A 26,105-nucleotide genomic window follows, 5' to 3' on the forward strand; every position below is an offset into this window, starting at 1 on the left:
GAAAAATAGATCATTTAGTTACCGTGTGAGGTCCAAGCTATCACTGGGTTAACCCTCTGCTATCAGGATACTTGTAGTTTTATATGACACCAACAGAATCAGCCCAGCTGGTGTTCATTCAAATCTTTTTTTTTTTTTTTTTACAGTTTTTCTTAAAGCTCTTATTTGCTTTTCTTTTTTTCCTCCAAAACACCGGGTTAGGCTGAAGGTCAGTGACTCCTGCTTGTCCACAGCCGTCCTCCTGCCTGCCCCACTGCCCCCACAACAGCTGACCTGCTGGGTTTGTCCAGGATAAAAGCAACAATACTTTCAAATGTACAGTGGTAGACTTTAAAGTGTGCGAGCGAGTGTGCCGTCTAACAGCTGCTGTACAAAGACTGTGCCTGTGGCTGCCTGAAGCTTTGCCGAGGCTCAGAGCAGAATTTCAACCTGCAGCGGCGTGCAGCCTGGTGACATTTGTGCCGTGCGCTGCAGCGCGCCTCGTGCACATGCTGCACTGCTGGCTCTGCTGTCTTTATCGGTGCTGTCAGAAAAGACGCGCTACATCAGGCGTGAAGACTTACGCTGTGAAGCAGATGAACGCCTTCACAGAAACACATTAAACACGGTGGGGATCATTTAACCAAAGCTGTATTCACAAAACCCCCTTTAGCAAAAGAAGCGCACGTCAGCACAGAAGTGGGGAAAAGAATAGCAAATTAATATGCACCAGAACATTTTTTCCAGTGTGGTATGGAAATATTAATACCAGCAGACGTGTGTAGAGTCAGGAACATCCTGCTGCTCAATATTGTTGAAAGTGGTTCAGTCACAAAGAAGCATTTTTATTATTTCCATAGTCCAGAGACTTGGGATTACACTGATCCATGGAAACGTGTTTAAATCCATACTAATCATTCACACACATCGACTGTTAGCTACACATTTAAGTGTCCTATGATAACAGGAGCTAGCTTGGTCTGATGGTTTTATTCACATTTTGGTCTCCAGCATAAACTCACATATTTCACACACACACGTTTTCTAAGCTGTTTTGTTTTTAAGGCCGTAGTTGACACCGAGCATTACGGCGAGTCTGTGCAGTCGGGGGTATTCCTCCCACTGAACACTGACTCATGGTGCTCCATGATGGCAGTAGAGCTGCAGGTTGTCTGTCTGCCTGAATAATCGATGGAACAAATGTCTCGTACATTAGTGGATGAATTATTTATGCTAGTAAAATGTCAAACATGTCAAACATAGTGGCCTTTTTAGGCGCATCAGTAAAAGTGCAGTTCAAACAGAACAAGAGAAACTTCAAAGCTGAAAATACCTCACTGACATTTCTATTTTAATTCTTTAAATTAGAACCAGATTCACACATTTGATTTCAAAAGCCAGTGTTCTTATACTTTTCTCGACAGAAAGTAACTTTTATTTCTTATTATCATCATTATTTTTATTATTATCTGTTTGTGAAAATTAAAGGGAGACAGTTTTGATTTAGCAAACAACAATAAAGCTAACCTGATATTAATTTCAGGGAAACGCTGCAGTTATATTTGTCCACATAAATAGTCACTTTTAGTCACTCTGATATATAAACGTGTGCTTTCATATGTGATATTACTCTGGGTGTTTGCAAAGCAAGAAGCTGCACATAAAAAATGGAAATCTTAAAGCTTTTTATTTGTATTTATAAAGAAGTTTAACTTACAACTTGTTCTATAAAATTCATTGAATATGAAACAGAAGAAAGCTGGAGCCATTTTTCTTGCTTGATAAATTAGAGGCTGCCTTTTCTACAGCCGATTGTATTTTATTTATTTTTCAGAGTTAACCACGACTGAAGCTGTGCTAATGTTCCTTTTCTTTAGAAGTGGCATAGATGGTGTTTCAGTGACACACACTATAACACACACTCCATTTCACAGAGATTATTAGGTTAAGTTTAGCTCGGCGTCTCAAATCACCTGATGCAACAAGCTCAGAGTTGAAGACGAATCAGGCAAAAAACAAGAATCTGAAGCGAGTGCACGTAAACCAGCTAGTTAACAGGAATCTGCAGGTATGTGTGTGTGTGTGTGTGTGTGTTTGTACTGTTGCAAACCATCACACTATTGACCACATATTTATTACAAAAGGGTCTTTTTTTCCATCAGCCTGACAAACCAGAACCCACTTCCTTTGGCTTTTAGTCTCAAGCTTTTTGCGTCGCACGAATTATTATCGTTGTGATGTCATCAGTCTTTCTGTTTAACTTGCTATTAATTACATTCACCTGTTTGGGGCATGCTGTGTTCAGCGAAGCCTTACGTGCTGCACGAGCTGCAGGTCGGCGCAGCGCTGCGTGGGCGTGTTGCTCTCTGCCTGTCTGTTTCTCTTCCTGTCTCTGTGAGCTGTTAACAGAGGATCTCTTTGCAGTTGGAAAACTTGCTTTCACATCTCTGTGGGTGCGAATGAGCGAGGGTTTTTCCTCCTAACAAATGCCTTTAAGCTGCCAGACTGAGCCTCGATGTGTTATTTACAATATCAAACATTTGTAGAGCTGAAGAAGTGTTTTTAGCCTGAAAATAATCTGCTCTGTGTACATGCAGGCCATGTTTATCTTTTTCAACACTGTTTGGGAAAATGATCACATGGGGACATTTCCCCCCAACGATCTGTTATTCGCTCTGCTGCATGCTCACAGGTGGAGGGGGTTTTGAACTTTTCTTGGGACTGTGTGGTGGTGGGACAGCTGTGGAGCAGTCAGTGTGTCATCGGGATGCAGGAAGTGGTCACAGCCAGGGCTCCAGAAATACACGGGGCCCATATTTCTCTTATAGCAAGCATTCTTAATAGTTCTGTGACTTCCTAGTGAAATTTTCAAATGTTTTGGCTAACCATTGAATCTAAGGTTTGCTATGATAGACGTCCACCCAACAAGAACATACTGGAGTATCATCCAGTTACAGATTTCTTTGGTGATCTCTGTAGTTTGTCCCCTTCCCCCATTATTGTTATTATATGACGAATGAAGCAGACATAATATCTGAAACTGTTGAATTTATATTTACAGCTTTTCACTGAAAGCTTACGAGTCAGTACGAGTGATGGAGACTTTATCAGAGTGACAAAACGAGCTCTCAGAGAGGCGGCAAAAACATTTGGAGGGGCCCGAAAACACCGGCCAAGCTCAACAGCAGCAAAAGACTCAAAGGAACGTGGAAGATGACTAACGTGTGTGATTAAAGAGTTATTTCTTAAATTATTATTACTTATAGCTTAACACCGTCTATCCAAGTCACAAACACTCTTAAAGAGCAAGTCTACAACCAGGAGACACCTTCATGAATGGAAACATGGGGGTTACCATCACCGGCTCCACTCAACAACACAAAGGCCGGCCACATTAGACTTGTGATCTGAAGCATAGCCAATTACCTGTCAGATGGCGGAGGCAATGCTGATCACGTCTGGCTGTTTATTAATGATGTGACCGCTGATGAAAGTAGCAGGATGAACTGTGCACAGAGCTCCACGCTCAGATTCAGCCAAGCGCTGCAAAATGAACTGGACAGCAAAGAAATGGGATACTCCAAGGCAGTCACCTGATTTCAACCCAACCACACAATCAAGCAGCAACTATGGGCGTGTGTGATAAAGACATAGCAGAGCAACAGAGGAAGCTCAGCATGGTGATTTCACTGGTTTCAGACTGCAGACAGTCATCAGGGCTCGCAAAATCGCTAGCCCGACGTCCCGGGGCTAGCGATTTTTCCAGTCGGGCTACCAAAATCTATCTCTGCCCTGCCCTTCGGGCTATTGTAGGAAGGAAAAATATATGTCAATGCTTTTGCATTCTTTCGGAAATGTAGCTGGGTAATTATGTCATTGGCATCGGTGAGCCACTGTCAATATGTGACATATTGAAGTCGCATTTGAATTTGCGCTTGTTTTTTGCTTTCACTTTGCAATCGCGCGAACTGTGTATAGAGAGCGACAGCACTGATTGGTGAGTGATGATAATTTGTGCACCAATTCCTCTGACATCGTCTTATCAATCGTTAGCTTACTATGCAAACATGACAAGTGAAATCTCCCGCAGCAAGCTTAAACATGTGAGAGGTTGATCGCGCAGAGAATCGCTGAGCTTATGTGAATGCCTGTGTAAAAGCAGCAGTTTTAGTTCTGCTGAGCCAAATAAGACAGGTTAGGGTGAAGAAGTGACAGCCAAAGAAAAGCTTACCACAAAACGGAAAAGTTATGACAAATCAGACTATAAGGCAAAAAGAAAGTGCAGCTTTATGGTTTCATGGACAAAATAATTTCTGTGGCTGCAATATGACGAGCTATATAACCGGGGCTGCACATAAGTGGTCCGCAGGTGCGCATTCGCTGTCAAAATAAAAAAAAAAAAAACGCGCACAAGATAAGAAGTTGCAACGCGTGTTTGCATACATAAGATTTTCTGGAGGAGGACAGACATTTGTTTAAAACTCTTAAAGATGTCGAAGAAGCTCCTTTAAGCAATTACTTTGGTGTTCCTCCACCTCCAAAGAAATGTCAGAAGGAGTCCGAACCACAAAAGAAGCATGTATTCTCGGAAAAGTGGTTGCAGGAGGTGAGCTGGCTTCAGACAAATGATGAACGCACAGAGATGTGGTGCGGAATGTGCCGTGAAAATCCCACTCTAGCGGACAAAAACAGTGCTTTTTATATGGACGCAAACGCGCGTTGCAACTTCTTATCTGGTGCGCGTCTTTTATTTTGACAGCGAATGCGCACATGCGGACCACCCGTGTAAATAACATAATGTTCTGCCGGGTGTGTTGTTGGTTTTCTCTCGATTTCTGAGTCGACAAGCGCCTTTGTTACTGGGACCAGTCATTTTAAGAAAGGCCCCCATTAGAACCCATGAGAAATGCAAGAAATGCATTATTGCTCAGTCTGCAATATCTTTCCCAGAACAAACACCAATTGCAAATAACATACTAAAAATAAACCCGAAAAATCTGTTTAGAACAGCGTACTATGTTGCAAAGAGTGGTCACTGGCAAAATTTAGCAGTCTTTGCAAACTTCAAAAAGCAAATGGCCTAGATCTTGGTTCCACTTGTCTCTTACCCGTGACTTCAGCGGAAATTTCAAATTCAGGATCTGACACAGACTGATTCATGTCCTACACAGTTCTTACAAGTTCATAGAAATTTCTGTTCAATTAGAACCAAGTATTTGAGTTGATGATTGTAATTTTTATACAATGTTGTAATTTGTTTTTCAACAATTTTTTGATTAATGTTTTGTTTCCTTTACAATATTATACTTTAATGTATAATATTGTAAAGGAAACAAAACATCAATCAAAAAATTGCTCTCTTTTTTATTCGGGCTACTTACATTTATTTTGGGCTACCAAAAACTGAAGAGTCCCTGCCCAAAGGGCTACCAGGGATTTTGAAATTTTGAGAGCCCTGGTCATTAAAAACAGAGTCTGTGCAGTTTTGAGGCATTTTGTATTAAAGTTGCTGTAATTCCTAAAAAACAGTGGAAAACATTTCGTTATCTACCGTTTAATGTTGACTTTGCAGTGCAGCGCTCGCTCCCCTCCAACTATTTTCTTATTGCCATATTGTCTGTTTCATATACGTTTGATGCATCGTGCATGTCTCAAAGTTGCCTTTCTGGAGACTAATGCCATGTTGGAATCATTTCAGTCTGGGTTTAAAGCGCTACACAGCACTGAAACTGTGCTCATAAAAGTTCTTAATGATCTTTTACTGATAACCGATTCTGGTAATCCCATCATGTTAGTGCTTTTAGATGTAAGTGCAGCATTTGATACAGTGGATCAGGGAATTCTGCTATCAGGATTGGAAAACTGTGTGGACATTAAGGGTACTGCACTTAAATGGTTCAGATCTTAAATGGCTCTTCTTCCACATCCACCCCCTCACCTGTGGGGTCCCACAAGGGTCAGTCCTTGGCCCAATACTTTTCTCCCAGTATATGCTCCCGTTCCACTGTTACGCTGACGATTCTCAAATCTATTTTCCCCTTAGAAACAATTCTGCAGACTCCTCTAAAGTTTTACTTGACTGTCTTGATGACAATAATCTTGGCTCGCATTAAATTTTCTGCATATAAATGATCAGAAAACAGAGACCATACTAATCGCCCCCTCTGACCCCTGTTCGTCCCTTAATGTTGACTCAAACATCGAGTGTTTCTCGATAGCTCCTTCTCATTTGACAAACAAATACATTCTGTAATTAAACCAGCTTTTTCCAGCTGAGGGTCGTTGCAAAAACCAAGACCATGTTGTCATTCGCCGACTTTGAGAGAGTGATGCATGCATTTATCTCTTCTAGGCTGGACTGCTGCAATAGTCTTTGTTTTGGTATTAACCAGGCCGTACTCTCGCGTCTGCAGAATGCGGCGGCCCGACTCCTGACAGGCACTCGCAAATTTGATCATATCTCCCCAATCCTGGCACGTTTAACCCAACCCAAAGAATAACCCAAGTCGAGCCCTCAGGTCTGCAGATAAGTTGCTTCTGACTTTCCCAGAACGAGACGTAAAAACGGAGGCGAGCTTTATCGATCGCTGCACCCAAACTCTGGAACATGAGAATGATATGAATAAATTTGATTTGATATTCACCACTATTATCATTTCTGGTTCATAGCTTTAAAGTGCAGTTATTTGGCAGGACCTCACTTGGAGTCCAGTAATAAAGTAAAACTGCAATGAAAGCGAGCAGCCGAGCTGTTTATGGGTCAGTCAGACATGGAGCTGACGGCTGTGCCTTTGTGCTGCTCAGCATTAAAATGATGAGCGTAGAGGGGCTGAGAGCGTGTGAGCAGATTTGCACCATCATCATGAAGTCTGCGGGCGTGGTGAGTAGCTGGCCTTTGAGGCTTTAGCGAGGCAGATCCAAGTGATCTCACCCCCTTTGATCAGCAAACCTCACGCCAGGCTGCGCTAGCATCGCTGCTCTGAACACACTGCCTCTGATTTCTTTCATGATGCAATCTGACATTAGCTCGTTCCCAGAAAAGGCTCCACACTGTGTTTACCCAGGCTCCTCCTCCAATCCTCGCTCGCCTCTGATGGACGCGTGTGACTCGGCAGCCCACGGCTCTGGAAACCCTGAGAGGCAGCACGAGGAACAGGAAGTGGAGGCTGTCGAGGGGAACCCAGACACAGTTTCACTTTTATTTTCTTTTAGTTATGAAACAAATTTGAAAATGTTTCTTTGATCTAGTTCAAACTCAGAGAGCTTTCACATGTAGAAATCAATACTGCAGCTTTGAATGGCTTTAAATATAAAACTGTGTCACTTTTTTTGCCGGTTCGAGCCCCGGCTTGGACAGTCTCGGTCGTTGTGTCCTTGGGCAAGACACTTCACCCGTTGCCTACTGGTGGTGGTCAGAGGGCCCGGTGGCGCCAGTGTCCGGCAGCCTCGCCTCTGTCAGTGCGCCCCAGGGTGGCTGTGGCTACAATGTAGCTGCCATCACCAGTGTGTGAATGTGTGGATGACTGGATGTGTAAAGCGCTTTGGGGTCCTGAGGGACGAGTAAAGCGCTATACAAATACAGGCCATTTACCATTTTTACCTCAGCTTTTCGTTTGAATTCTCCGCATAAGTTTCCATAACGAGTGGCTGCTGACTTTATAAACTGACCTCACTGCTTTAAATGTGCACCCAGACTCTGAAGCTCTAAGCTCTGTGACGCGATCATGAGGGGGCGAGTTTAAGGTGCCGCTTCATGTTATTGCAAATGTTTTGGTTCTTTGAAATAATTGTTGAAATGATTGTCACAGCAACAGATTCACAAAGTCATCTTCTGAAGCAACGTTTCTGTCGTTTCTGTCTCCAGTCTGATGTGCACTCCTTGAAGTGTGTAATCTTTAAATGTTGATTTGTTCGAAGTATCCAAGCCGAGTTCTCCTGCGTTTTGTTAAATCCTAAATTAACTGTGATTAACTGGATTTTTAAAAAGCTGCATTTTGCATTTACTCACATTATCATTATCAACACATGAACATGTGTTTGATCACCTGAAATCTAAAAGTGTGACAGTTATGCAAAAATAAACAAGAATGGGGCAAACCCTTCTTCACAGCACTGTAGTTATGTTGCTCGTGTGATTTCTAAACATCACAGCGGTTTGATGCAGATCGAGACGGGTCTCCATGTTGGAACGCCATGTTTGCTTTTCCCCACACGTACCAGGGGCTGTCCTCGCCACAAACACGCAGCCGTTACTCACCTGCTCTTAGAGCAGACGCCGTCACTGTCACTCACATTTTCTTCACACATCTGACTAAATAAACTCGTGTTTTACTTACAAAGAAATGCTTTCAACTGTAGCTCGAGTCACACTGAGGAAGTCTTATTTGAGCCCTTCTTCTAACTTCCTGGATGTTTGTACATTCATGGAAACAAGCTGTGCTTGCAGCCCACATGAATGTTTTACACTTTTTAATGTGAAGAAGAAGCCGTGGAGCCTTTTTTATCTGAGAACTTCCTCTGATCGTCATCCAAACTCAAGAGTGCGACCGGCACCAATCTGAGATTATGTATTATATATGATGTGACCATAGATTAGATAGTTTATTATATAGTTATTTAGCTGGTGTTGTCGTTCTCTCCTTCCTGATTCTTTTGAGGCTCGTTCGTTCGAACTAGAATAAACAAAGAGGCTTTTTCTCAGAAGCGACTGATGTCACTGATGTTATTATAATCGTTCATTTCTGGCTTTTTACTTTTACTAAATGTGTTGAAAACAGTTGCAACAGTTTCATCTGATGCATGTTTTTGGTACTTTGGTCTCAGCTGCAAACTTTAGCATTCACCAGTCAGCAGCATCATTTTAAAAGGTGGAAACAAAGAAGGAACCATGCTGTCACGGCGTGGAGCTTCTTAGGACCATTACAGTACTGGGAGATGTAAAAAAACAAAACTGAATTGTATCGAGGTCAAAGGCCACCTGTGCAAGCTGTTGTACCAGTAACGCGTTTAAAAACTCGCAGTGGTGAATACGTCCGTGTGATCTGAGGACACATCGATCTGTGCTGTCATCCAGTGAGTTGTAGAGTGTGTTCCTCAGAGCTCAGGGAAGTTTGCCGGTGTTTCCTGTTGTCTGTTAGTTGAACTTCCCTGTGTGTCATTGCTTAGATTGAGTTCAGCTGTGTCTTGTTACTGTGACGGTTCCACTCTCCCTGGTTGCCTTCTGTGTGTGTTTAAACCTTCACGTTGCTTCTTTTCTGTGTCGGCTCGTACAGTGTGTCGCTCTTATTTGCTCTCTTCTCTTGTGTTCTTGGACGTTTCTACGCGCCGGCTCTGCGTCGGCTGTTTGTGGTTTCCTTGAGTCCAGTGCAGCGTCTGCGTTTTATGGCTTTAGTGTCTTTTTAAAAGCTGTTGTGATGCAAAAGCTTTTTTCCTACTGAGCTGCCTTCTTGTCATGACAAACAAAGAAGCAGGAAACTGTCTCATGTTTCCAGTTCTGACTAATAAAGCCTGTATAGGATGGTTGTGATGCCATGTTTCCGAGGTCACATTTATCAGTGCTTTAATGCTGATATGCAGCATTTACCTCATGGAGCATTATTTATGAGTGCACTGCATGTACGCTTGAATCTGTTCATTATGTCGTAGTTATGACAGTGTGTCGGCTTGACGGTGTAGTCGAACACGTCAGCACCGCGAGTGTTTCACAGAATCTGCTTCTGCTTTCGCTGTAAGGGCTGTGAAAGCCTGATGTGCTCGAGTCACAGTTTGTGTTCAGACTGAATGCCAGCCAGGTGAAGCGTCTGTAATGTCTCCAGCCCTGGCTCACTTTACTGTGTGTGTGTGTGTGTGTGTGTGTGTGTGTGTGTGTGTGTGTGTGTGTGTGTGTGTGTGTGCGTGTGTGCGTGCGTCTTCAGCCACCGCTGCTCGTCTCACATGTGTGCAGTGATACGCAGGTCTTACCTGTGGGACACGAGCAGCTTCGTCAAACCCAAACAGCCCAGCGTCTCTGCTGTGGTCTCAGCTGCAGCTTTTTGAGCTCGCTGTGGTGAAGCTGTTTGTCTCTTCCCCTTCACAGAGCATCTACACAACAGTACTGCTTTGTCCTTCTCTGTGCGTGGGGCGTCATAAAAAGCTTTATGTTCTGGGATACGTACGATTATGTTTAACAGCTCGGATCAGGTCAACAGCTCAACCTCAGTGCAGTCTGCTTCGCTTTGACTGGAAGAAATTCTCAATCCACAACAAAGTCATCAAACGCAGCAATTTAAAGAGCAAACTTATTTTAGTAAGGTGTACACTTTATGTGTCCTTTCCGATAAAATGGGTGAATAATGGCAAATAACGTGTTTTGTTGTTTGTGTAAAGGCTGCATGTGCAGTCTGTCTGCAAACCAAGTGAGAAGTTATTTAGAACAGAAGTCTGAGTGGACACTATAAGGTCTGCTTGTACCGGGCAGGAAAAACATCATCTTTCATATCTGCGGCGAGGAGACGACGCAAAGATCCTGATGCAACTACTGCTTTATTAAGCTGGCAGGAATAGTTTTGTTGTGGAGGGTGAAAAGCAGCCTCAGCATTCATTTGGAGGCTAGTTTGCTCACCAGCTTTGTGCTTTCAAACCTTCAGACCGTGCCGTATGCAGTACCCCTGTCCCACAGGAACAATAGCTCGTGGCATACAGAATAAACTTCTGAATGCCCGGAGATGAAAACCACATTAGCGTGTTCAGATTCGTATCTCCGAGCGGTGGCTAATTCCACTCTCTGACTGTAATTTGAATAATCTGATGTGCTGCCGTTTCTGCTTCCTCGGCAGCTTTAGCTCCAGGTTGGGCTGGAGGCGTGAGAGGGCACATTTCGGTTCACTCTGTGTAAGTGGCTCTTTCATCTTCACTGCTCACTGTGGCCTGCACACAAACTGAGGATGCAGACCGTTACTGCAGCCTACTGTCCTTCCCCCTCTCTGAATTACAAAGCAGAAAACATGAAACACAACCATGATGATCACTCCAACGGGTGAGTAACACTTTTACAAGTAACTCTTAAGTGTCAATTTATTGTAAAGAGGAGTCAGCCCTGTGTGGTGTTCACACTCTGAGTGAAAGGCGCTAATATCATCCTACACACGCTGCGTATCATCTTCCATGTTGCTGCTGGTGAGGAACTGACGCTTCCTCTGACTCGCGATCCATGTTGGCGTCTCATCTTTACTCACATTTGGTCTTTCTCCATCCCCGGTGTGACACAAACATGCAGTCACTCACGCATACACCCTGACATTTAGAGCCAACAGCAGGAGCGGAAAGAATTATAAAATTTTCAGTTCGAACGTTCATAAACTCTGATTTTATCGGTCATGGGACAGGGAAAAAAGGTGCTCCCTCTTTGTAAATGTGCCCAATACAAAAGTACATCAGGAACAAATGGTCGTCACCACTGAGCTGCAGCCATGTTTGTTTAGTTCAGCCCAGAATGTGATGCCCACATATGTGGACGCAGGTCCTGGGAGGATAATGACAGAGACATAAACAGTTACCCGTCTCAGTTACAGAAAGACATTCAGCCTTGCTAAGTTTTTATTTTGTGTGTGTTGGCTGACTTTGCGTGTCGATTCAGAGTCGGTGTGAACAACGTTGTCTCTTTCCCCCGTCGTCAGGGCGTCAGCCCCCTGGTACCTGTCCAGCACCCGTCAACATGAACAGCAGGTGATGAAAGTGGAGCGTTTTCCATGAGCGCTGTTTCTCCATGTCTGCTCTGTGTGTAACTACATAGACAATTATGCCAACATGTATTTGTTTGAATAACTTTCATCCGTGCCTTGTTTTAATGTTTTAAAACAAAAGTTTCAAATCACTTTTTCATGCTTGGATGAAACATCGGCCTACATTTGTGTGATATTCTCACAAAAGTAGTACAAAAGTGATTCTGTGTAGTGATGGGATTTCCAGCTCTTTTTAGAGAGCCGGCTCTTCAGGTTGTTTTGTTGCTTTAATTAATTAATTATCAACAACAATATAAAATTATGCACAAAAGGAATTAGTAATGTAAAAAAACGTGGTTTTCTTTATGTATGTTTATATATAAATATATGCGGTGGCCCCTAGAGACGAAACACGTACAAACTCCAAAACACATTTCTAGCATGAACTGAACTTCAAAGCAGAGCTACTAGATCACTTAAATTATACTAATCGAATGCATATTTCTATTAAGCATATATATATATATATATATATAATATATATACATATATATTCCCATTGCACTGGTGGGTGGACAGTTCTCAGGTGCCTGTTGTTTGTGGAGCCGGCTCTATATGATATCCTTTTTTTGCAGACTCTAACACTTTGCCTTTGTTTTGTCAATAAGATTGAAATGGTTCCAGACTTTGCTTCTTTTCTTGGTGTCACTCATTTTCTTTACTGTACCTTTCCAATGTGACGGTGTTGTCTCTTGTTGTTGCTCCCGGCTGTCTTTCTTTCCTTCTCCCTCCTGCTCTTGTTGTGTGCTACTGCTGTTGCGAGTGTAACTACCGCCCCGCCCCCTCTGCTCAGCGCTGAGCAGAGGGGGCGGGGCGCAAACACAAGGGTGACTTGCAGCGTGAAGCGAAAAAAAGTGAAAGAGAGGGCAGGAGAAAAAACCCCCCACAGCTCCCAATAAGGAGCCGGCTCGCATCGTTCACTTCACAGATCCGGCTCTAAGTGCCATTTCGTCCGCGACCGACACATCACTAATTCTGTGGGTAAACGGCTGCTGCACTGTTTGTACCGTCTCCAGATGTTTCAGTTAAAATGTGCTTCAGCTGTCAGGTTCATATCTGTGGTTTATCGTTGTCTCTGCATGAATCCTGTTCGGTTCTTACTTTACACAACGTGCCTCATTCACACTTCCCTTCTATCTAACATTCAAACTCTGATGGGAGAACCACTCGGGTTCACATCTTGCCCATTTGGTGTGCAGACTGGAGCAGTCGAGGATTAAAGCACCAGCCGTCTGATTAGCAGCTGACCTGCTCTGGTCCTGAGCTCCAGCCTCCGTCGTGCTCTTGACCAGCTGTTTTAGTTCCTCTCGCTTTAAGCCAGATTTGTTTCTTATTGGTTGTCTCTGGAAAACAGCGTTTAATATGGTCGTGCAGCACTGCGACCATTTTTGTCTGACAGAAAACAAACATTTTTAAACCAGTTACTGTTCCATTTGCATAAAAAAGCTTCATCATTATTATAAAATACAAAAATAGAGTTTGCTGTTTGGACCACTCATTAAAAAAATACTGAGTAACAAGTAAAACCTGAAGAATACCAAAGACTTCCTTTTTCACTGTTTGTAGAAACCTCGATGTTAGGTATGCTCAACAACTTTTCCATACTCTTTTCTTTTCGAGCCCTCGTGTGCATCCACATAGGTGTGGCTGATTTCTGTTTTGTTGTTTAGCCAGAAAGTTCCTCAGGATGCGAACAAGATCATCTTGTTCCTTAACTCAAAGACAAACAAAGAGCTAAAAAAGCCCTTTGTGGCAGTCTCTGAGTGCTGTGGTGAACTTTCTTTAAGGCGTACGTTTCATTTTTCTTCCTCTCTTCTTTCACAGACTCAAAGCTCTGGTGTCGACTGGAGGTCGGAGTGTCCAAGCAGCATGTGACTGGTAGGTTCAACTAAACGTGTATACAGCACATTTCCATCATGTGTACAGGACACATCACCAGGCAGTGAAATGTATCGTATACCGCCCTCTGCTGGACAAGTGTGTTAAAACTGTGTGTTAAATAATTGCAGGTCAACTGCAGCTGAGTGTAAATCAAACACTTTGTGGAAAAAAGGACGATGCAGACACAGATCTGTGTTTTTGTCACAGCAGCTCACTCTGACAGCAACACTGGTTTCATCAGTGTCTGAACAACAACCCACTACCTGCAGTTTGTTGTTACCAATAACTTTAAACTGGAAAGCGTTCTGTACTTAAATAAACCAGTTCACACTGTTACATGGGACATGTACAGCTATACTCTACAGTATGCAGTCAGAAATAACTCAGTACAAGTTGACCTCAAACATGAGTGTAACTTCATCTGTTTAAGTAGCTGGTTGGCTCAACAATATTAAAAAATATTTTATAGATTTTTGTTCAGTCAGGTTTGAATTTCATGTGACTGGTTTTAAATGTTTGTTGTATTAATGACAGACTGCATTTTGTATTCTAGCATATATATCTAAACTGAACTGAACTATTCTTGAGTGAAGTACAAGAGCTGTAATATTCTTACTCTTTAGATTTGAAGCACTGGCACAAATGCGTCGTTCTGCCAGTCTGAAGCTAGTCCTCGTTTCTTTACATTTTGCTTCCAAGGAGTCGTTTGTCATTTTTCAAATTTGGTCTCCGGCTTTCTGACGGTCTTTCCAAGTTTGCCTTTGATTCTCTGATTTTCTCGCAGTATCTGAAGAGTATCAGGCAGCCGTGTGATTAACCATGAACCTGAGAGCTGCATCTGGCCCTTCAGCTGATCGCCTGCTGACTCATCAGTGGAGAGTGGCTGTCACAGGCTGTATCCCAATTCAGGGTCTGCAGCCTTAAAGTACGCAGCCTTAACGGTCCACAAGGGCCGCGTACTTAAAGACCACTAAGGCCGGAAGTGCGAGGCTTGTGAAATGGGACGGTCTAGCCTTCGTTGCGCTGCCCAGGTTGCCTAGCAACCATGATACTAACAGCTGGAAACGTGTCATACAGCTTTGTTTGACAGAAATGAAGGAGAAAATCTTTTGTTCATTTGTTTGTTTCTACATGAGCTTTGATCATTCTCTGTGAGATTAAGCTCAGCTATTGAACGGCGTATATTTTAAAGTAAAGGCTTTAAAACCAAGTTAGTACAAACGTCACTAATGTCACATGACTTTGCCGACATGTGGCCAACAGTAATGTTTTAATGTTCTTCGTTATTAAACATTTGCACATAAATAAGTGACATAATATTCAGTACTTACTTAAAGTTTACTCTTTGTGCGCCCCTCATCCGCCGTTTTTTTTCGGCAAAATTATCCACACCCACCGCCGCGCTATGCATTCTGGGATATGTTGGGCCATGAAGTCTACACCGCCACGTCCTTAAAATTCAGGGAAATGAAGGACGCATTTTAGGGCCGCATTTCGAGCAGCCTTTGAATTGGGACAGCCTTCGTCGCGTTGCTGTGATGTAATCGGCCTTAAAATGCGGCCTTTAAGGCTGCAGACCCTGAATTGGGATACAGCCACATAGTCTTTCTAAAGGCAAACAGACTAAACTGGGCTGATCACCAGCGGCAACAGCTCTGATGGAGTGATTAGTCCAAATGTGCTTCAACATTATTGACAATGAGCAGAACAAAAAGGCTGCCAGCATCTGAAAAAGAGCTTCTTATTCCTAAAGACAACTTAAAGAAAATACAGAGCAGGTCATCTGCTGATCGCAGGGTTGCTGGTTCGACGCCTGGCTCCCACCAGCCTGCTCTCCGAGTTTGAATGTGTGTGAATGTTAGAAAGCACTAAAAGCATAGAAGGAAGTGTTCGTGTGGACGTGGCATGTTGCATAAAGCACTATGTAAGAATCAGTCCTTTTACCATTTATTGACCTTCAAGCCTGTTAAACTGTACTCAGTTTTTATCTTATATACTGGATTTGCATTTATGTCTGCACATGTTTAAATTCTCACTTAAAGGATAGTGCCTTCCTAGTTTAAAATGCACAGTACTGTAGTGAAAGCTATGCTCCTGTATGTCTTTCTATTGTGTTTGACTTTGTGTTTTGTAGGTTTGGAGGGACGGTGTGCTCAGCTTGTTCGTATATTGTGAAATTGTTATTGTTATATTGTGAAACTGATTCACGTGGGATAAAAGTTGAGCAATGAATAAACAGTCATGATTAAAACAGTTGGGTGTGCGTCAAACTGATGGTCTGATAAAATTTTAATAAGTCACAATCAGCTCTGACAGGATGTGATGTGTCACAGGCATTTATCATTTACTGCTGCACAGAGCTCATCTTCTCTTAATCCCTCTGAAGAAAACAGCAACGCTTTCTTTACAGATCATGAAAGTTTGCATAGAAGTGCAGATGACCAGAATCGTGCCCACTCAGCCATTGTTCACAGTGGGCATCGTGCGTCCTGCCACACACAGGAAGCATTTTCATTTCCACTTGAGAACGTGTCTGAAGTGGATGAGCGTCCGCTGCGTGGGACATATGAGAAAAGACATCCTGGTTGATGGCAGGAGATAATCTGAGAAACAAGAAGCCGAGGACGGCGCACTGTAGAATACAAAGCCCAGAGATGCACGAGCCACGTTCGCTGGATCGAAGATCCCTGTTGTGTGAGCCGATAAACAGATGATCATAATCAGGAACAGCAGACACAATAGTGACGACTAACCCTCTTCTACCCGACTGTCAGAAAAACACGGCTGATTTTCAAATTTAAAGATGGATAGAGAAAAATCTATCTTTAGAGGTAGAGGGGGCGGGGTCAGGAACACAGCACAATCAGTATTTGTGCAGTGCACGTTAACACCTAAATGATTCGTGTGCAAAGACGGCCTCGACTCACTCGATTCTGCTTTTTCTCATTTTCATTTGATTGTCATTTCACCCCAACCGATCGCAGCAGATGGCCCCGCCCCTCCCTGAGCCTGGAGGTTTCTTCCTGTTTAAAGGGAGCTTTTCCTTCCCACTGTCGCCAAAGTGCTTGAGGGGGTCATATGATTGTTGTGGTTTTCTCTGTAGGGTCTTTTCCTTACAATATAAAGCACCTTGAGTGGGCTGTTGTTGTGATTTGGCGCTGTATGGAAATGAAACTGAATTGAGTATTGTCAGGGTGGTCAGTGCTCACGTTCTAACAGTCAGTGTTATCCTTGTGGGCCTAAAAACAAACACTGTTCTGGGCCTTTTAAGCTCTAGATGTGGAGGATAGTGTTCATATGAGGGTATTTGGCTGTTCCAATAATCTGAAGAAAATTAGTTTTCTTGAAAGCCAAAGAGTACATTCAGTCGAATACTGCTGTCCATGCTCCGGGCGAGAGCAGCATTGTGAGCCAATAAGCAGACGAGGGGGAGCGTTTTATGTCCCAGAGTCTCCAAACAGGAAATGTTCCACTTCGAAGTGAGCTGCAGGGCTCCGGCAGTAATCTGGCTGCACAGCTGAAATAATCCACTGTCAGATATGTGCACTTACCCGTTTCTTCTTTCAAGGTTTCATGTGAAAGTAAATGTACGACATGTCACAGCAGCACGATGTGAGACGTTTCCATGTCACACACAGGCTGTTTTCACACGTGGACGACCCGTTCTTGGACGACCCGCTGCCGAGAGAGTACGTCCTCTACCTGCGACCCAGCGGGCCCCTTCAGAACCAGCTTTCCCATTTCTGGCAGCAGAGCCGGATCACCTGTGGCAAGAACAAAGCCCACAACATTTTCCCCCATATTACTCTCTGCCAGTTCTTCATGGTGAGTTATACTGGATTTAACTTTCATGGTTGAAATTCAACAGTTGTAGTCGTCGATATCTGGATAGATTATTTTCTTCTTTGTCCTTGTGCATAAAGTTATTTATCTGAATAGTTTAAGGTAAGCTTTGGCTTATCACTGAAACAGCATCAACAGTGTTAATAGGAAAATACATGTGACGGTGCCATCAGAGCTCGTAGTGTCTACTAACGACCAGCTGTCATAGGCTACGTTCACAGTGCAGGCGAAAGCGCATCAAATCCAACTTTTTTGACCCTATGCGACCCGTATCCGATCATGTTGTGACAGTGTGAACGGCACAAATCTGTCTTTTACGTCACTGACACAAGACAGACGCCAATCATCAGCACCGGAGAAATTGATAGACTGCTGCAACAACACCTACTAGCTCTGTAGCTATGGGCTCAAAATGTGGTCATAAATATTTTGTACGTGTAAATCAGTTTTGTATGTGTAAACAGAATTTGTGTGTGTGTGTGTGTGTGTGTGTGTGTGTGTGTGTGTGTGTGTGTGTGTGTGTGTGTGTGTGTGTGTGTAAAAAAGATTTGTGTGTGGACTTAGCCAAAAAAAAAAACCCTGCAAGTTACAAGTATGAATTTTGACCCTATTTTTCTTCCTTTCATCTGATTGGCCAATGTAACAATCCAATCAGAGAACAGATGGGTTTGGCTGTCGGAGGGGCGCTTTTTTGAACTGCAGGTCCTTGAAGGGTGATACAGTTTGAAGCTGGAGGATCTCTATATAAATATCCGATAGCAGCTAGGTCCCCTAACTTTCAGCAGCTGTTGAAAGGATAAAGTTGTGGTATATCAGTGGTTAGAAATAACATTATTACTTTAGGATTAGTTTAACACAAAGTCAGGGCTGACCTGGGACCATGGCTGTGAGTCACATTGCGCAGCATAAAAGTCCTTTCACATCGGACGCAGGATGTGCTGCTAATGCTAACTGCTAACTAAAAGCAAAGGATCCAGAATTTGTTGCTGGCTGCTGGGCTCTGTGGGTTTTTGCAGCAGCTCTACCTGTACTAGATGCACCTGCTCCTTGTCTTTTCTATCTCTGACTTTATGTGAACTACAAGAGTTTCTGGTTTTTTTGCTAGTTCTTCAAATGTTCAATAAAAACATGTATGCTAATTCATAACGAAGAAAGCTTTGTAATGAAGACTGTCATTTCCAAAACACTGCCCGCCCCCACCCCGCGGTCCGCAGCGCTGTTGAAAAGGCTGTGGAAGTCCCTGTATTAAACACGTAGTCCTGTGACACAAAAATCACCAAACTCGGACGACCACAGACTGTTTTCCGTCGTGGTGATGAAGGAAAACGCTGGGTTGGCATGTAAAAGGGCATTTATTCACTTCAAAGACCTGCAGTTCAAAAAAGCGCCCCTCCGACAGCCAAACCCATCTGTTCTCTGATTGGATTGTTACATTTGTGATTGACATGACATTGACCAATCAGATGAAAGGAAGAAAAATAGGGTCAGAATTCGTACTTGTAACTTGCAGGGGTTTTTTTTTGGCTAAGTCCACACACAAATCTTTTTTACACACACAAAACTGATTTACAAGTACAAAATATTTATGACCACATTTTGAGCCCACATGTAGCCGCCATTTTTACTTCCGTAAACAGAGCGCGTTGTGTGTGACGTCTTCTTTTGCGCATGTGGCCGCTTTGAGGGCCGTGAACCGTTCACACCAGAGCGCGTTTGCTGTCACATTTTATTTGTAGTGTGAACAACCAGACAAAAAAATCGATTTGATCAAAACATTGGAATTGAGCATAAAGACCTGCAGTGTGAACGTAGCCTTAGAGATGAGTAAGAACTGAATCGTAAAAAAAATTGAAGAACTAATTGAAGGATAAGCTTTATTTGTCAGTTGCAGTTGCCTGCAGCTGAGATGACAGACCCAGTCGACCATACAGACAATACAATATACAAACTTACATTGGGGAGACAGGTCAGGCGAGGCAGCAAAAGAAGGGATAGACAGTGAAATATGTAACATATGGGGGCAAAGTCAGGAGAAAAAAAGGGTTCTGCCCATCATGACTTCCAACCAGTGAGTCACCATGAGGAGAAAACACAAAAACTCCATAGCACGTAAAGAAGCACAGATATGATCACACTGTAACGCCATGAAACACAGACAAGCAACATAAGGGCGGGGGTACACCGATGTACACAGTCGTCACGGACGCTGCGAGTCCTCGCGCCTCCAGCTGAGCCGCTGTCTCCATGGGGGAGGTAAGCATGGGAGGAGGCGTTGGATCCGGGGAAGGGAGTGTGGTGAGTGCATATCAGTATCAGTGTGCATGTGTGCGTGTCGGGGTGTGTGTCCTGAGTTCAGCCTGAGAAAGTGTCCTTTAGCCTGTTGGGCTAAGATCAACAGTCCGCAGCCTACGCAGGTGGCCTTGAGTCAGTTCGTTCTCGTTCTCGTATCTCCTGGAAGAATGTTGTTGTTCTCCTTGGCGTCAAGCTTCAAGCAGCTGGCGCCGTCGGGGGTGGGGGTATAGCCGCATTATAGATGTAGGTAACTGGTTTTAGGTCGAACTGCACCCATTTTACACTCGTTCTAATGTCCATCACTGGTCTCCAGGTGTATCTCTCTTTGAAGAGCCCTGAGCTCCTCCAAGATCTTTCCCATATTTCGTTCACTAAGGACAGTCTGAGCACTCACCGCTCTTCCCACAGTTTCCATCAGAGCGGCGAGCCTTGTGGGGTTTTGAACAGCAGTCACTGCTTTTTTCACTTTCTGGTAAGCCAGGGCCAAGGCAGCTCCAAACAGCAAGAGCCCTGTTATCATGGGTCCGAATAAGTAGATGTCTTCAATGTCCTCGATAGATAGTCTCGCCAGGCACACAACACGCCACTTCTGCCACCCGTCCATCGTGTATCCAGCAGGGAACGTCCCTTCAGGACACTCTGGCTCTCTCGAACCCAGGCTTCTCGTTGAGAATAGAGTGCCAATTGCGTTAAGGGACCAGTTGATCAAATCCATAGTTCTTCTTTAGTTTTAGAGAACAAGAGTGAGAAAGAGAGACTCTCTCAGGGTTAGAGTCAGACAAGACAAGGACATAGAAGCAGCAGCAGGGAAGATAAGGGAAGGAGAGGGTGAAAAATGCGTCCGCCTCCTCCAAGAGCCAGAAGAGAGATCTTTGTACAAAATCTTTAAGATTGAAGACATTTCTGGTAAATACGAATATCTGAAATAGGGAGGAGGGACAATAAGACAAGTGAACTGAGTCAAGGCAAATACAATGGTGGGAAAACATCAAAGGAGGAAGTTAAAAAAGGAAAGTAATAAACCACAGGAAGCCACAAAAGAAGCTTTCAAAACAAGAGGAAATAGCGTAACATCCACACACGTGAGAGTTTTGTGAACTTTACAAAAAAGCGAACTACACAACTGTGTAGCACTCTAAAACTGTATGTTGTCGTTCTGCATGTTTACATCTTCTTTATGCAGCAGATATTTCTTAATGAGCAGCACCATTGTTATATTCCAGAGACTCCACAGATGTGCATCAGTATGGCACCCAGCCCTCACTCTGACCATCTCTTCTTGCTTACACAGTGTGCAGACCACAAAGTAGAAGCTCTGTGCGAAGCCCTCCAGGCCAGCGTACAGCAGTGGCGGGGTCGGTTTCCCAGCCCGCTGCCTTTGGAGCTCTACACATCTTCTAACTTCATCGGTCTTTTCGTGGAGGAGCAGGTGGCCGATATCCTCAAGCTGTTTGCAGCTGACTTTGCTGCAGAGGCTGTCAGGAAGGCAGGTAAGAAGTACGAGCGTGAGGGATATCTGCACCCACAATGCTTTCTGATATTAAAGACGTGTGTCTTCCTGTCAGTCTGTTCCATCTTTCACAGTGTGTCACCGTCTGTCAGCATCACTTCACTGTTGTCACAGAGTAATGCATGCTGACTGCCTTTGTGCTTGTTGTGAACGGCGTTCTTAACAGCTTATTGAAGGCCTCGCTCATTCTGTCACTCCGAGTACAGCGACACGCCCACATCTTATCAGAGCGGATGCTCTGTTATATTTTGGTTGTTTAGCATTAAAGAAAAAAACAGACACAGGTTTCTTCAGATTGAAAGCAAAGTGCGCCTTCGTTCTGAAAGCAGTCCCTGTGTGACATGTCTCCTGTCCCTCTGTCTCTGTCAGAAGTCCACGTGGAGCCTCACAAGAAGCAGCTCCATGTAACTCTAGCCTACAACTTCCCCAGTGATCACCTCCCCTCACTAGAGAAACTCGCTAAGGGCATTGAAGTGAAGCTGGGATGTGATTGGCTGGCTGTTCTGTTCTCCCGGGACATTCGTTTTGCTAACCACGAGGTAGCTGATATTCAGACTAAACCCCGCATGCTCCAGAACTGCACACACTGAGGACAGCTATTGAGTAGTGATGTCTGTATGTTCTGCTTGTCTGTGATTGGCCGATGCAGACCCTGAGGGTGATGTACCCCTACGTGCCACAGAACGACGATGAGCTGGAGCTGGTTCCCGGGGATTTCGTCTTTATGTCTCCCGTGGATCAGAACAGTACCAGCGAGGGCTGGGTGTACGGGACCTCGCTCGCCACCGGGCTGTCCGGCCTGCTGCCTGAGAACTATGTGAGCCTGGCGGATGAATCTGACACCTGGGTGTTTCATGCGTAAGTGTAGCACACGAGGAACGTTGCTGCTGAATATTTATGAGCGTGCACATTCACTGATGACTGTAGGCTTTGCACAGTGCGTCTGCAGCTAGCCCAAACCAAAGAATCTGTGCGTAACAAAACCACGGCGGACCCGTCCACATGTTCGTGCTTTTCAGCGTCTTACACACTTTATTGGCCGCACACGGTTGCTGTTCACAAACTCGGCTGCAGCTTTACAGCTCACAGCTTGACATCCACATCGACTACAACAGCACTGACTCAGACAGAGCACAGATTTTAAGCATGATTGCAGATGCCGCCCAGGTGCATCCATCTCACCTGCAGCGGCATCGCAGACCACGCCCCGCCTCGCTGTGTTTCCATATGGCAACATTAACCTTACTTCTCAGGATCCAAAGAAACAATCAGAATATTTAAAGGTTCACATCACACACGTCTCTCAGCTCAGTTCAATTCCATTTTATTCGCGTAGCACCAGATTTACAGTGACAGTGTTTTTCCACCAACCACAGCTCCCACTCGTTCTTCAGCTGTGAGGCCAGTGACAAGGGCAGTAAAGACAGAGGCCTGTTCGATGGACTGTTGGACAGCCGCCGTCCCGATAGCACAAGTCCCGGGGACACACCGTCCCTTAGTCTCATCTGTCATCCAATGCAGGTACTCAACCTGTGAACCGCGCACTAAATGTTGCTGTTATCTGTCCAAATGTTCAAGCGCCCTGTTACTCGGATGTTCAGCAGGTCCTGCGGATCAGCGGGGGTCACTCTCGGCAACCCAAGCGGACTCTTTTCGTGTGCCGCCACGGTGAGAGGATGGATGTGGTCTTTGGCAAACACTGGCTCTCCCTCTGCTCAGATAGTAAAGGTGAGCACGTCCACACACCTTCATTACTGTCTTTGTGCGTCTCACGGTGAGGTTTGGACATGCAGCGGTACTTTTCTTCCCGCCTCTGCAGGTAGATACGTACGTTCCAACCTGAACATGCCTCCCAGTCTGCCTCTGTGGGGAGGACAGAGAGACTATGACATGGATGCTCCCATTACTGTGTTTGGATCCACCCAGGCCCGGCTTGTGGGTACGTGACTGGTGCAGATGTGAATGGTGTAAAACACCTGCTGCTGATGAGCAGGCTGACATTTTTGTTTTTGCACGTGTGCTTTGCTTTCTTCTCCAGGTGAAGCCCTGTTAGAGAGCAACACAGCCATAGACTTTGTGTACTGCTCTCCCGCTCTGCGATGTGTTCAGACTGCACAGAACATCCTGAAAGGTAAAAACGGGTCCGGCCTGTGCACCAGCAGTCGTGCCGACACATCGAGATAGTGCGTTTCTTTTTTATCTACGACATTTGGTTTGTGCGAACAGGTTTACAGCAGGACAGCAAGCTGAAGGTGCGAGTGGAGCCGGGGCTTTTCGAATGGACCAAGTGGGTGTCTGGGAGCTCGATGCCTGCGTGGATACCTCCCACCGACCTGGCTGTTGCACACTTCAGTGTTGACACAACTTACAGGTGATGACTGCCGAGCAGCGGCTTTTGCTTGTGTGGGGACTTTGGATGCTAACTGTGCCGTGTTAGAGTTGCATATTTCACACCTCTAATACGGAGAGAAACTAAGACGTATCTATACAACTGTAAATATAAATCCACACAGAAAGCAATGGTATGAATGCTGGTCATGTGATGATGGGAAGGTTGGTGGTTCGATCCCTGCCAGTCTGCATCCCTCTAATCTACAAATATACTAACGCCAAGTGTGAATGTGTTGTATGAAGCGAGAGAGAAGCTCTGTATCAGAATCAGTCCATTTACCATGAACTGTATTTCACTCACAGTAGAGCGCAGAAAATATATCAGATGTTAAAAAAGAGAAAGGACCATTTGAAGAATAATATTAGCTCATATTTTATTTAATGGCAGCAACGTGTCCTGGCTGTAGCTGGGCAGCAACTCTTCTACCAACAGTCCATAAATGTTTGGACGTGAGGAGAGCAGCTGCTGGACCTGTGGCCCAGGTTGTCCCGCTGTGGTCTCACAGAGGATCGTAGCTGCTCGACTCTCCTCGGTCATGTCGTCTTCTTTGTTTCATGATGTTCTCAATGTTTCCGCTGGTGGTCTGCAGGCCAGTTCAACACTCTTGTACTGTGAAGCCACACTGTCGTAACTCTGTGTGGTTTCACAGAAATATGGACGGTTCTTCCCTGGAAAGGACACGGTCGGGATGGCAGCACATGTTGCTGTGTCGTTCCACCATCTCCTTCATCCCATCAGAGGTGGAGACTTTTGAACTACGTGATAACAAGCCAGACAGTCCCGCTGCTCTTTAGTCCACAGGACGTTACAAATGTTGAGTTTGTCTGATCACAGAGCAGTTTTCCATCTTCCGTCGGTCCATGTTGAATGAGCTTGGGTCCAGAGATGATGTGTGCGACACAGCTTTAACCTGCCCGCGTGGCACAGCGGGCTGTGTTCTGGAAGTGTTCTTGAACCCGTGCACAGAGTCGTGACTGTTTGCATTAGTGATATTCAGCCTTGTGCACAGCCGCTGCTCCAGATTCTCTGAATCTTTTTGTAGATGATATACAGTGGCTTGCAAAAGTATTCGGCCCCCTTTGAACTTTCCCACATTTTGTCACATTACAGCCACAAACATGAACCTGCAACATGCACCTGTGTGTAATCTAATGTCAGTACAGATACAGCTGCTCTGTGACGGCCTCAGAGGTTGTCTAAGAGAACATTGGGAGCAACAACACCATGAAGTCCAAAGAACACAGCAGACAGGTCAGGGATAAAGTTACTGAGACATTTAAAGCAGGCTTAGGCTACACAAAGATTTCCCAAGCCTTGAACATCCCACGGAGCACTGTTCAAGCAATCATTCAGAAATGGAAGGAGTACGGCACAACTGTAAACCTACAAGGCCGTGTTTTGGGATAAAATGAGCTAATATTTTCCATAAAATAGAAAATGTCTTAGTGTAAGCATTTGACTTCTGTTGTGATTAAAACACTGTACAGGATTAAGAGGTTTGCTAATCGTTGCATTCTGCTTTTACGGATTTTACACTGAGTCCCAACTTTTGGGGGGTTGAAGCAGGAGCAGCAGGGTTTGTAACACGCCAGCAGGAACCCTGTGTATGTCCGCCTGGCCTGCAGAGATCTCCTCTGTAGTTCTGATGGACTGAAGGATCCAGAGCGAGTCTTACGCCATCTCCCAAACCGCAGTCCACGCCCACTCAAAGGCACAAAGAAGACACTTACTCTGCCTAACATGTTTCACTAATTATTTATCTCAATGCAGACCTCTGATCCCAGTCAGCAAGCTCACTGTGTCCGAGTCCTACGAGAACTACATGAGTCGGAGCTATCAAGTAACCAAAGACATCCTGTCAGACTGCAAAAACAGTGGTAAGAGACACACAGCAGAGCTGCTGCAGATGTGGAACGTTTAAAGATCAGCATGTTCATGTCTTTGTGCATCCCACCTGGGTTTCCACTCTCCGTAGGAAACAACGTGCTGATTGTAGCCCACGCTTCTTCCTTAGAGGCCTGCACGCGCCAGCTGCAGGGCCGCAGCCCACAGAGCGCCAAGGACTTCATCCAAGTCGTCCGAAAGGTCCGCTCACACACCTCTTTTCATCTGGTGCATCTGTTTTATTGTCTTTGTTACATTCCACCTTTCTGCCCATCCGTCACTGCTTCCGTCTGGCTTCCCAGCCTCCTCTCCTCCAGCCCATTTGTGCAAAAACAGGGGTGCGTTCACTGTATAGAGGAAAACACAGTCAAAGCTGTATTTCTTTGACGGGTTTTGGAGGATCAGACAATAACAAACTGTGAACGGGACATTTCTGAAATCATGTGATGAACCAACACGAGCCCTACTGTCTAACATGGTTTCAGTTTAAATAAGGAACATGTGCATTTACTCTAAATTGTTTTTAGTGCCCAGCTCGCTCATCCTCAGCTCTCTGATCCGACTT

At 44.6% G+C, this 26,105-nt stretch overlaps 1 protein-coding gene across 2 annotated transcripts in view; it reads left to right on the top strand.

Moving 5' to 3' along the window:
• The window catches only part of ubash3bb (ubiquitin associated and SH3 domain containing Bb), a 49,510-nt gene that overhangs the window by 18,039 nt on the left and 5,366 nt on the right, over positions 1–26,105 (top strand). The window contains exons 2-13 of one of the 2 annotated variants that reach the window (XM_040006337.1): positions 13,563–13,616; positions 17,258–17,444; positions 21,046–21,244; positions 21,634–21,803; positions 21,914–22,122; positions 22,641–22,785; positions 22,866–22,992; positions 23,084–23,203; positions 23,303–23,395; positions 23,491–23,635; positions 25,427–25,533; positions 25,632–25,741. In XM_040006337.1, coding sequence (XP_039862271.1) covers positions 13,563–13,616; positions 17,258–17,444; positions 21,046–21,244; positions 21,634–21,803; positions 21,914–22,122; positions 22,641–22,785; positions 22,866–22,992; positions 23,084–23,203; positions 23,303–23,395; positions 23,491–23,635; positions 25,427–25,533; positions 25,632–25,741 — 1,666 coding nt within the window. The remainder of the gene's footprint in view (positions 1–13,562; positions 13,617–17,257; positions 17,445–21,045; positions 21,245–21,633; positions 21,804–21,913; positions 22,123–22,640; positions 22,786–22,865; positions 22,993–23,083; positions 23,204–23,302; positions 23,396–23,490; positions 23,636–25,426; positions 25,534–25,631; positions 25,742–26,105) is intronic. The other variant, XM_040006338.1, reaches the window with a different exon arrangement.

Source organism: Simochromis diagramma, unplaced genomic scaffold (assembly GCF_900408965.1).
Source record: "Simochromis diagramma unplaced genomic scaffold, fSimDia1.1 OVJJ01000024.1, whole genome shotgun sequence".
In the NCBI taxonomy this organism is placed as follows: domain Eukaryota; kingdom Metazoa; phylum Chordata; class Actinopteri; order Cichliformes; family Cichlidae; genus Simochromis; species Simochromis diagramma.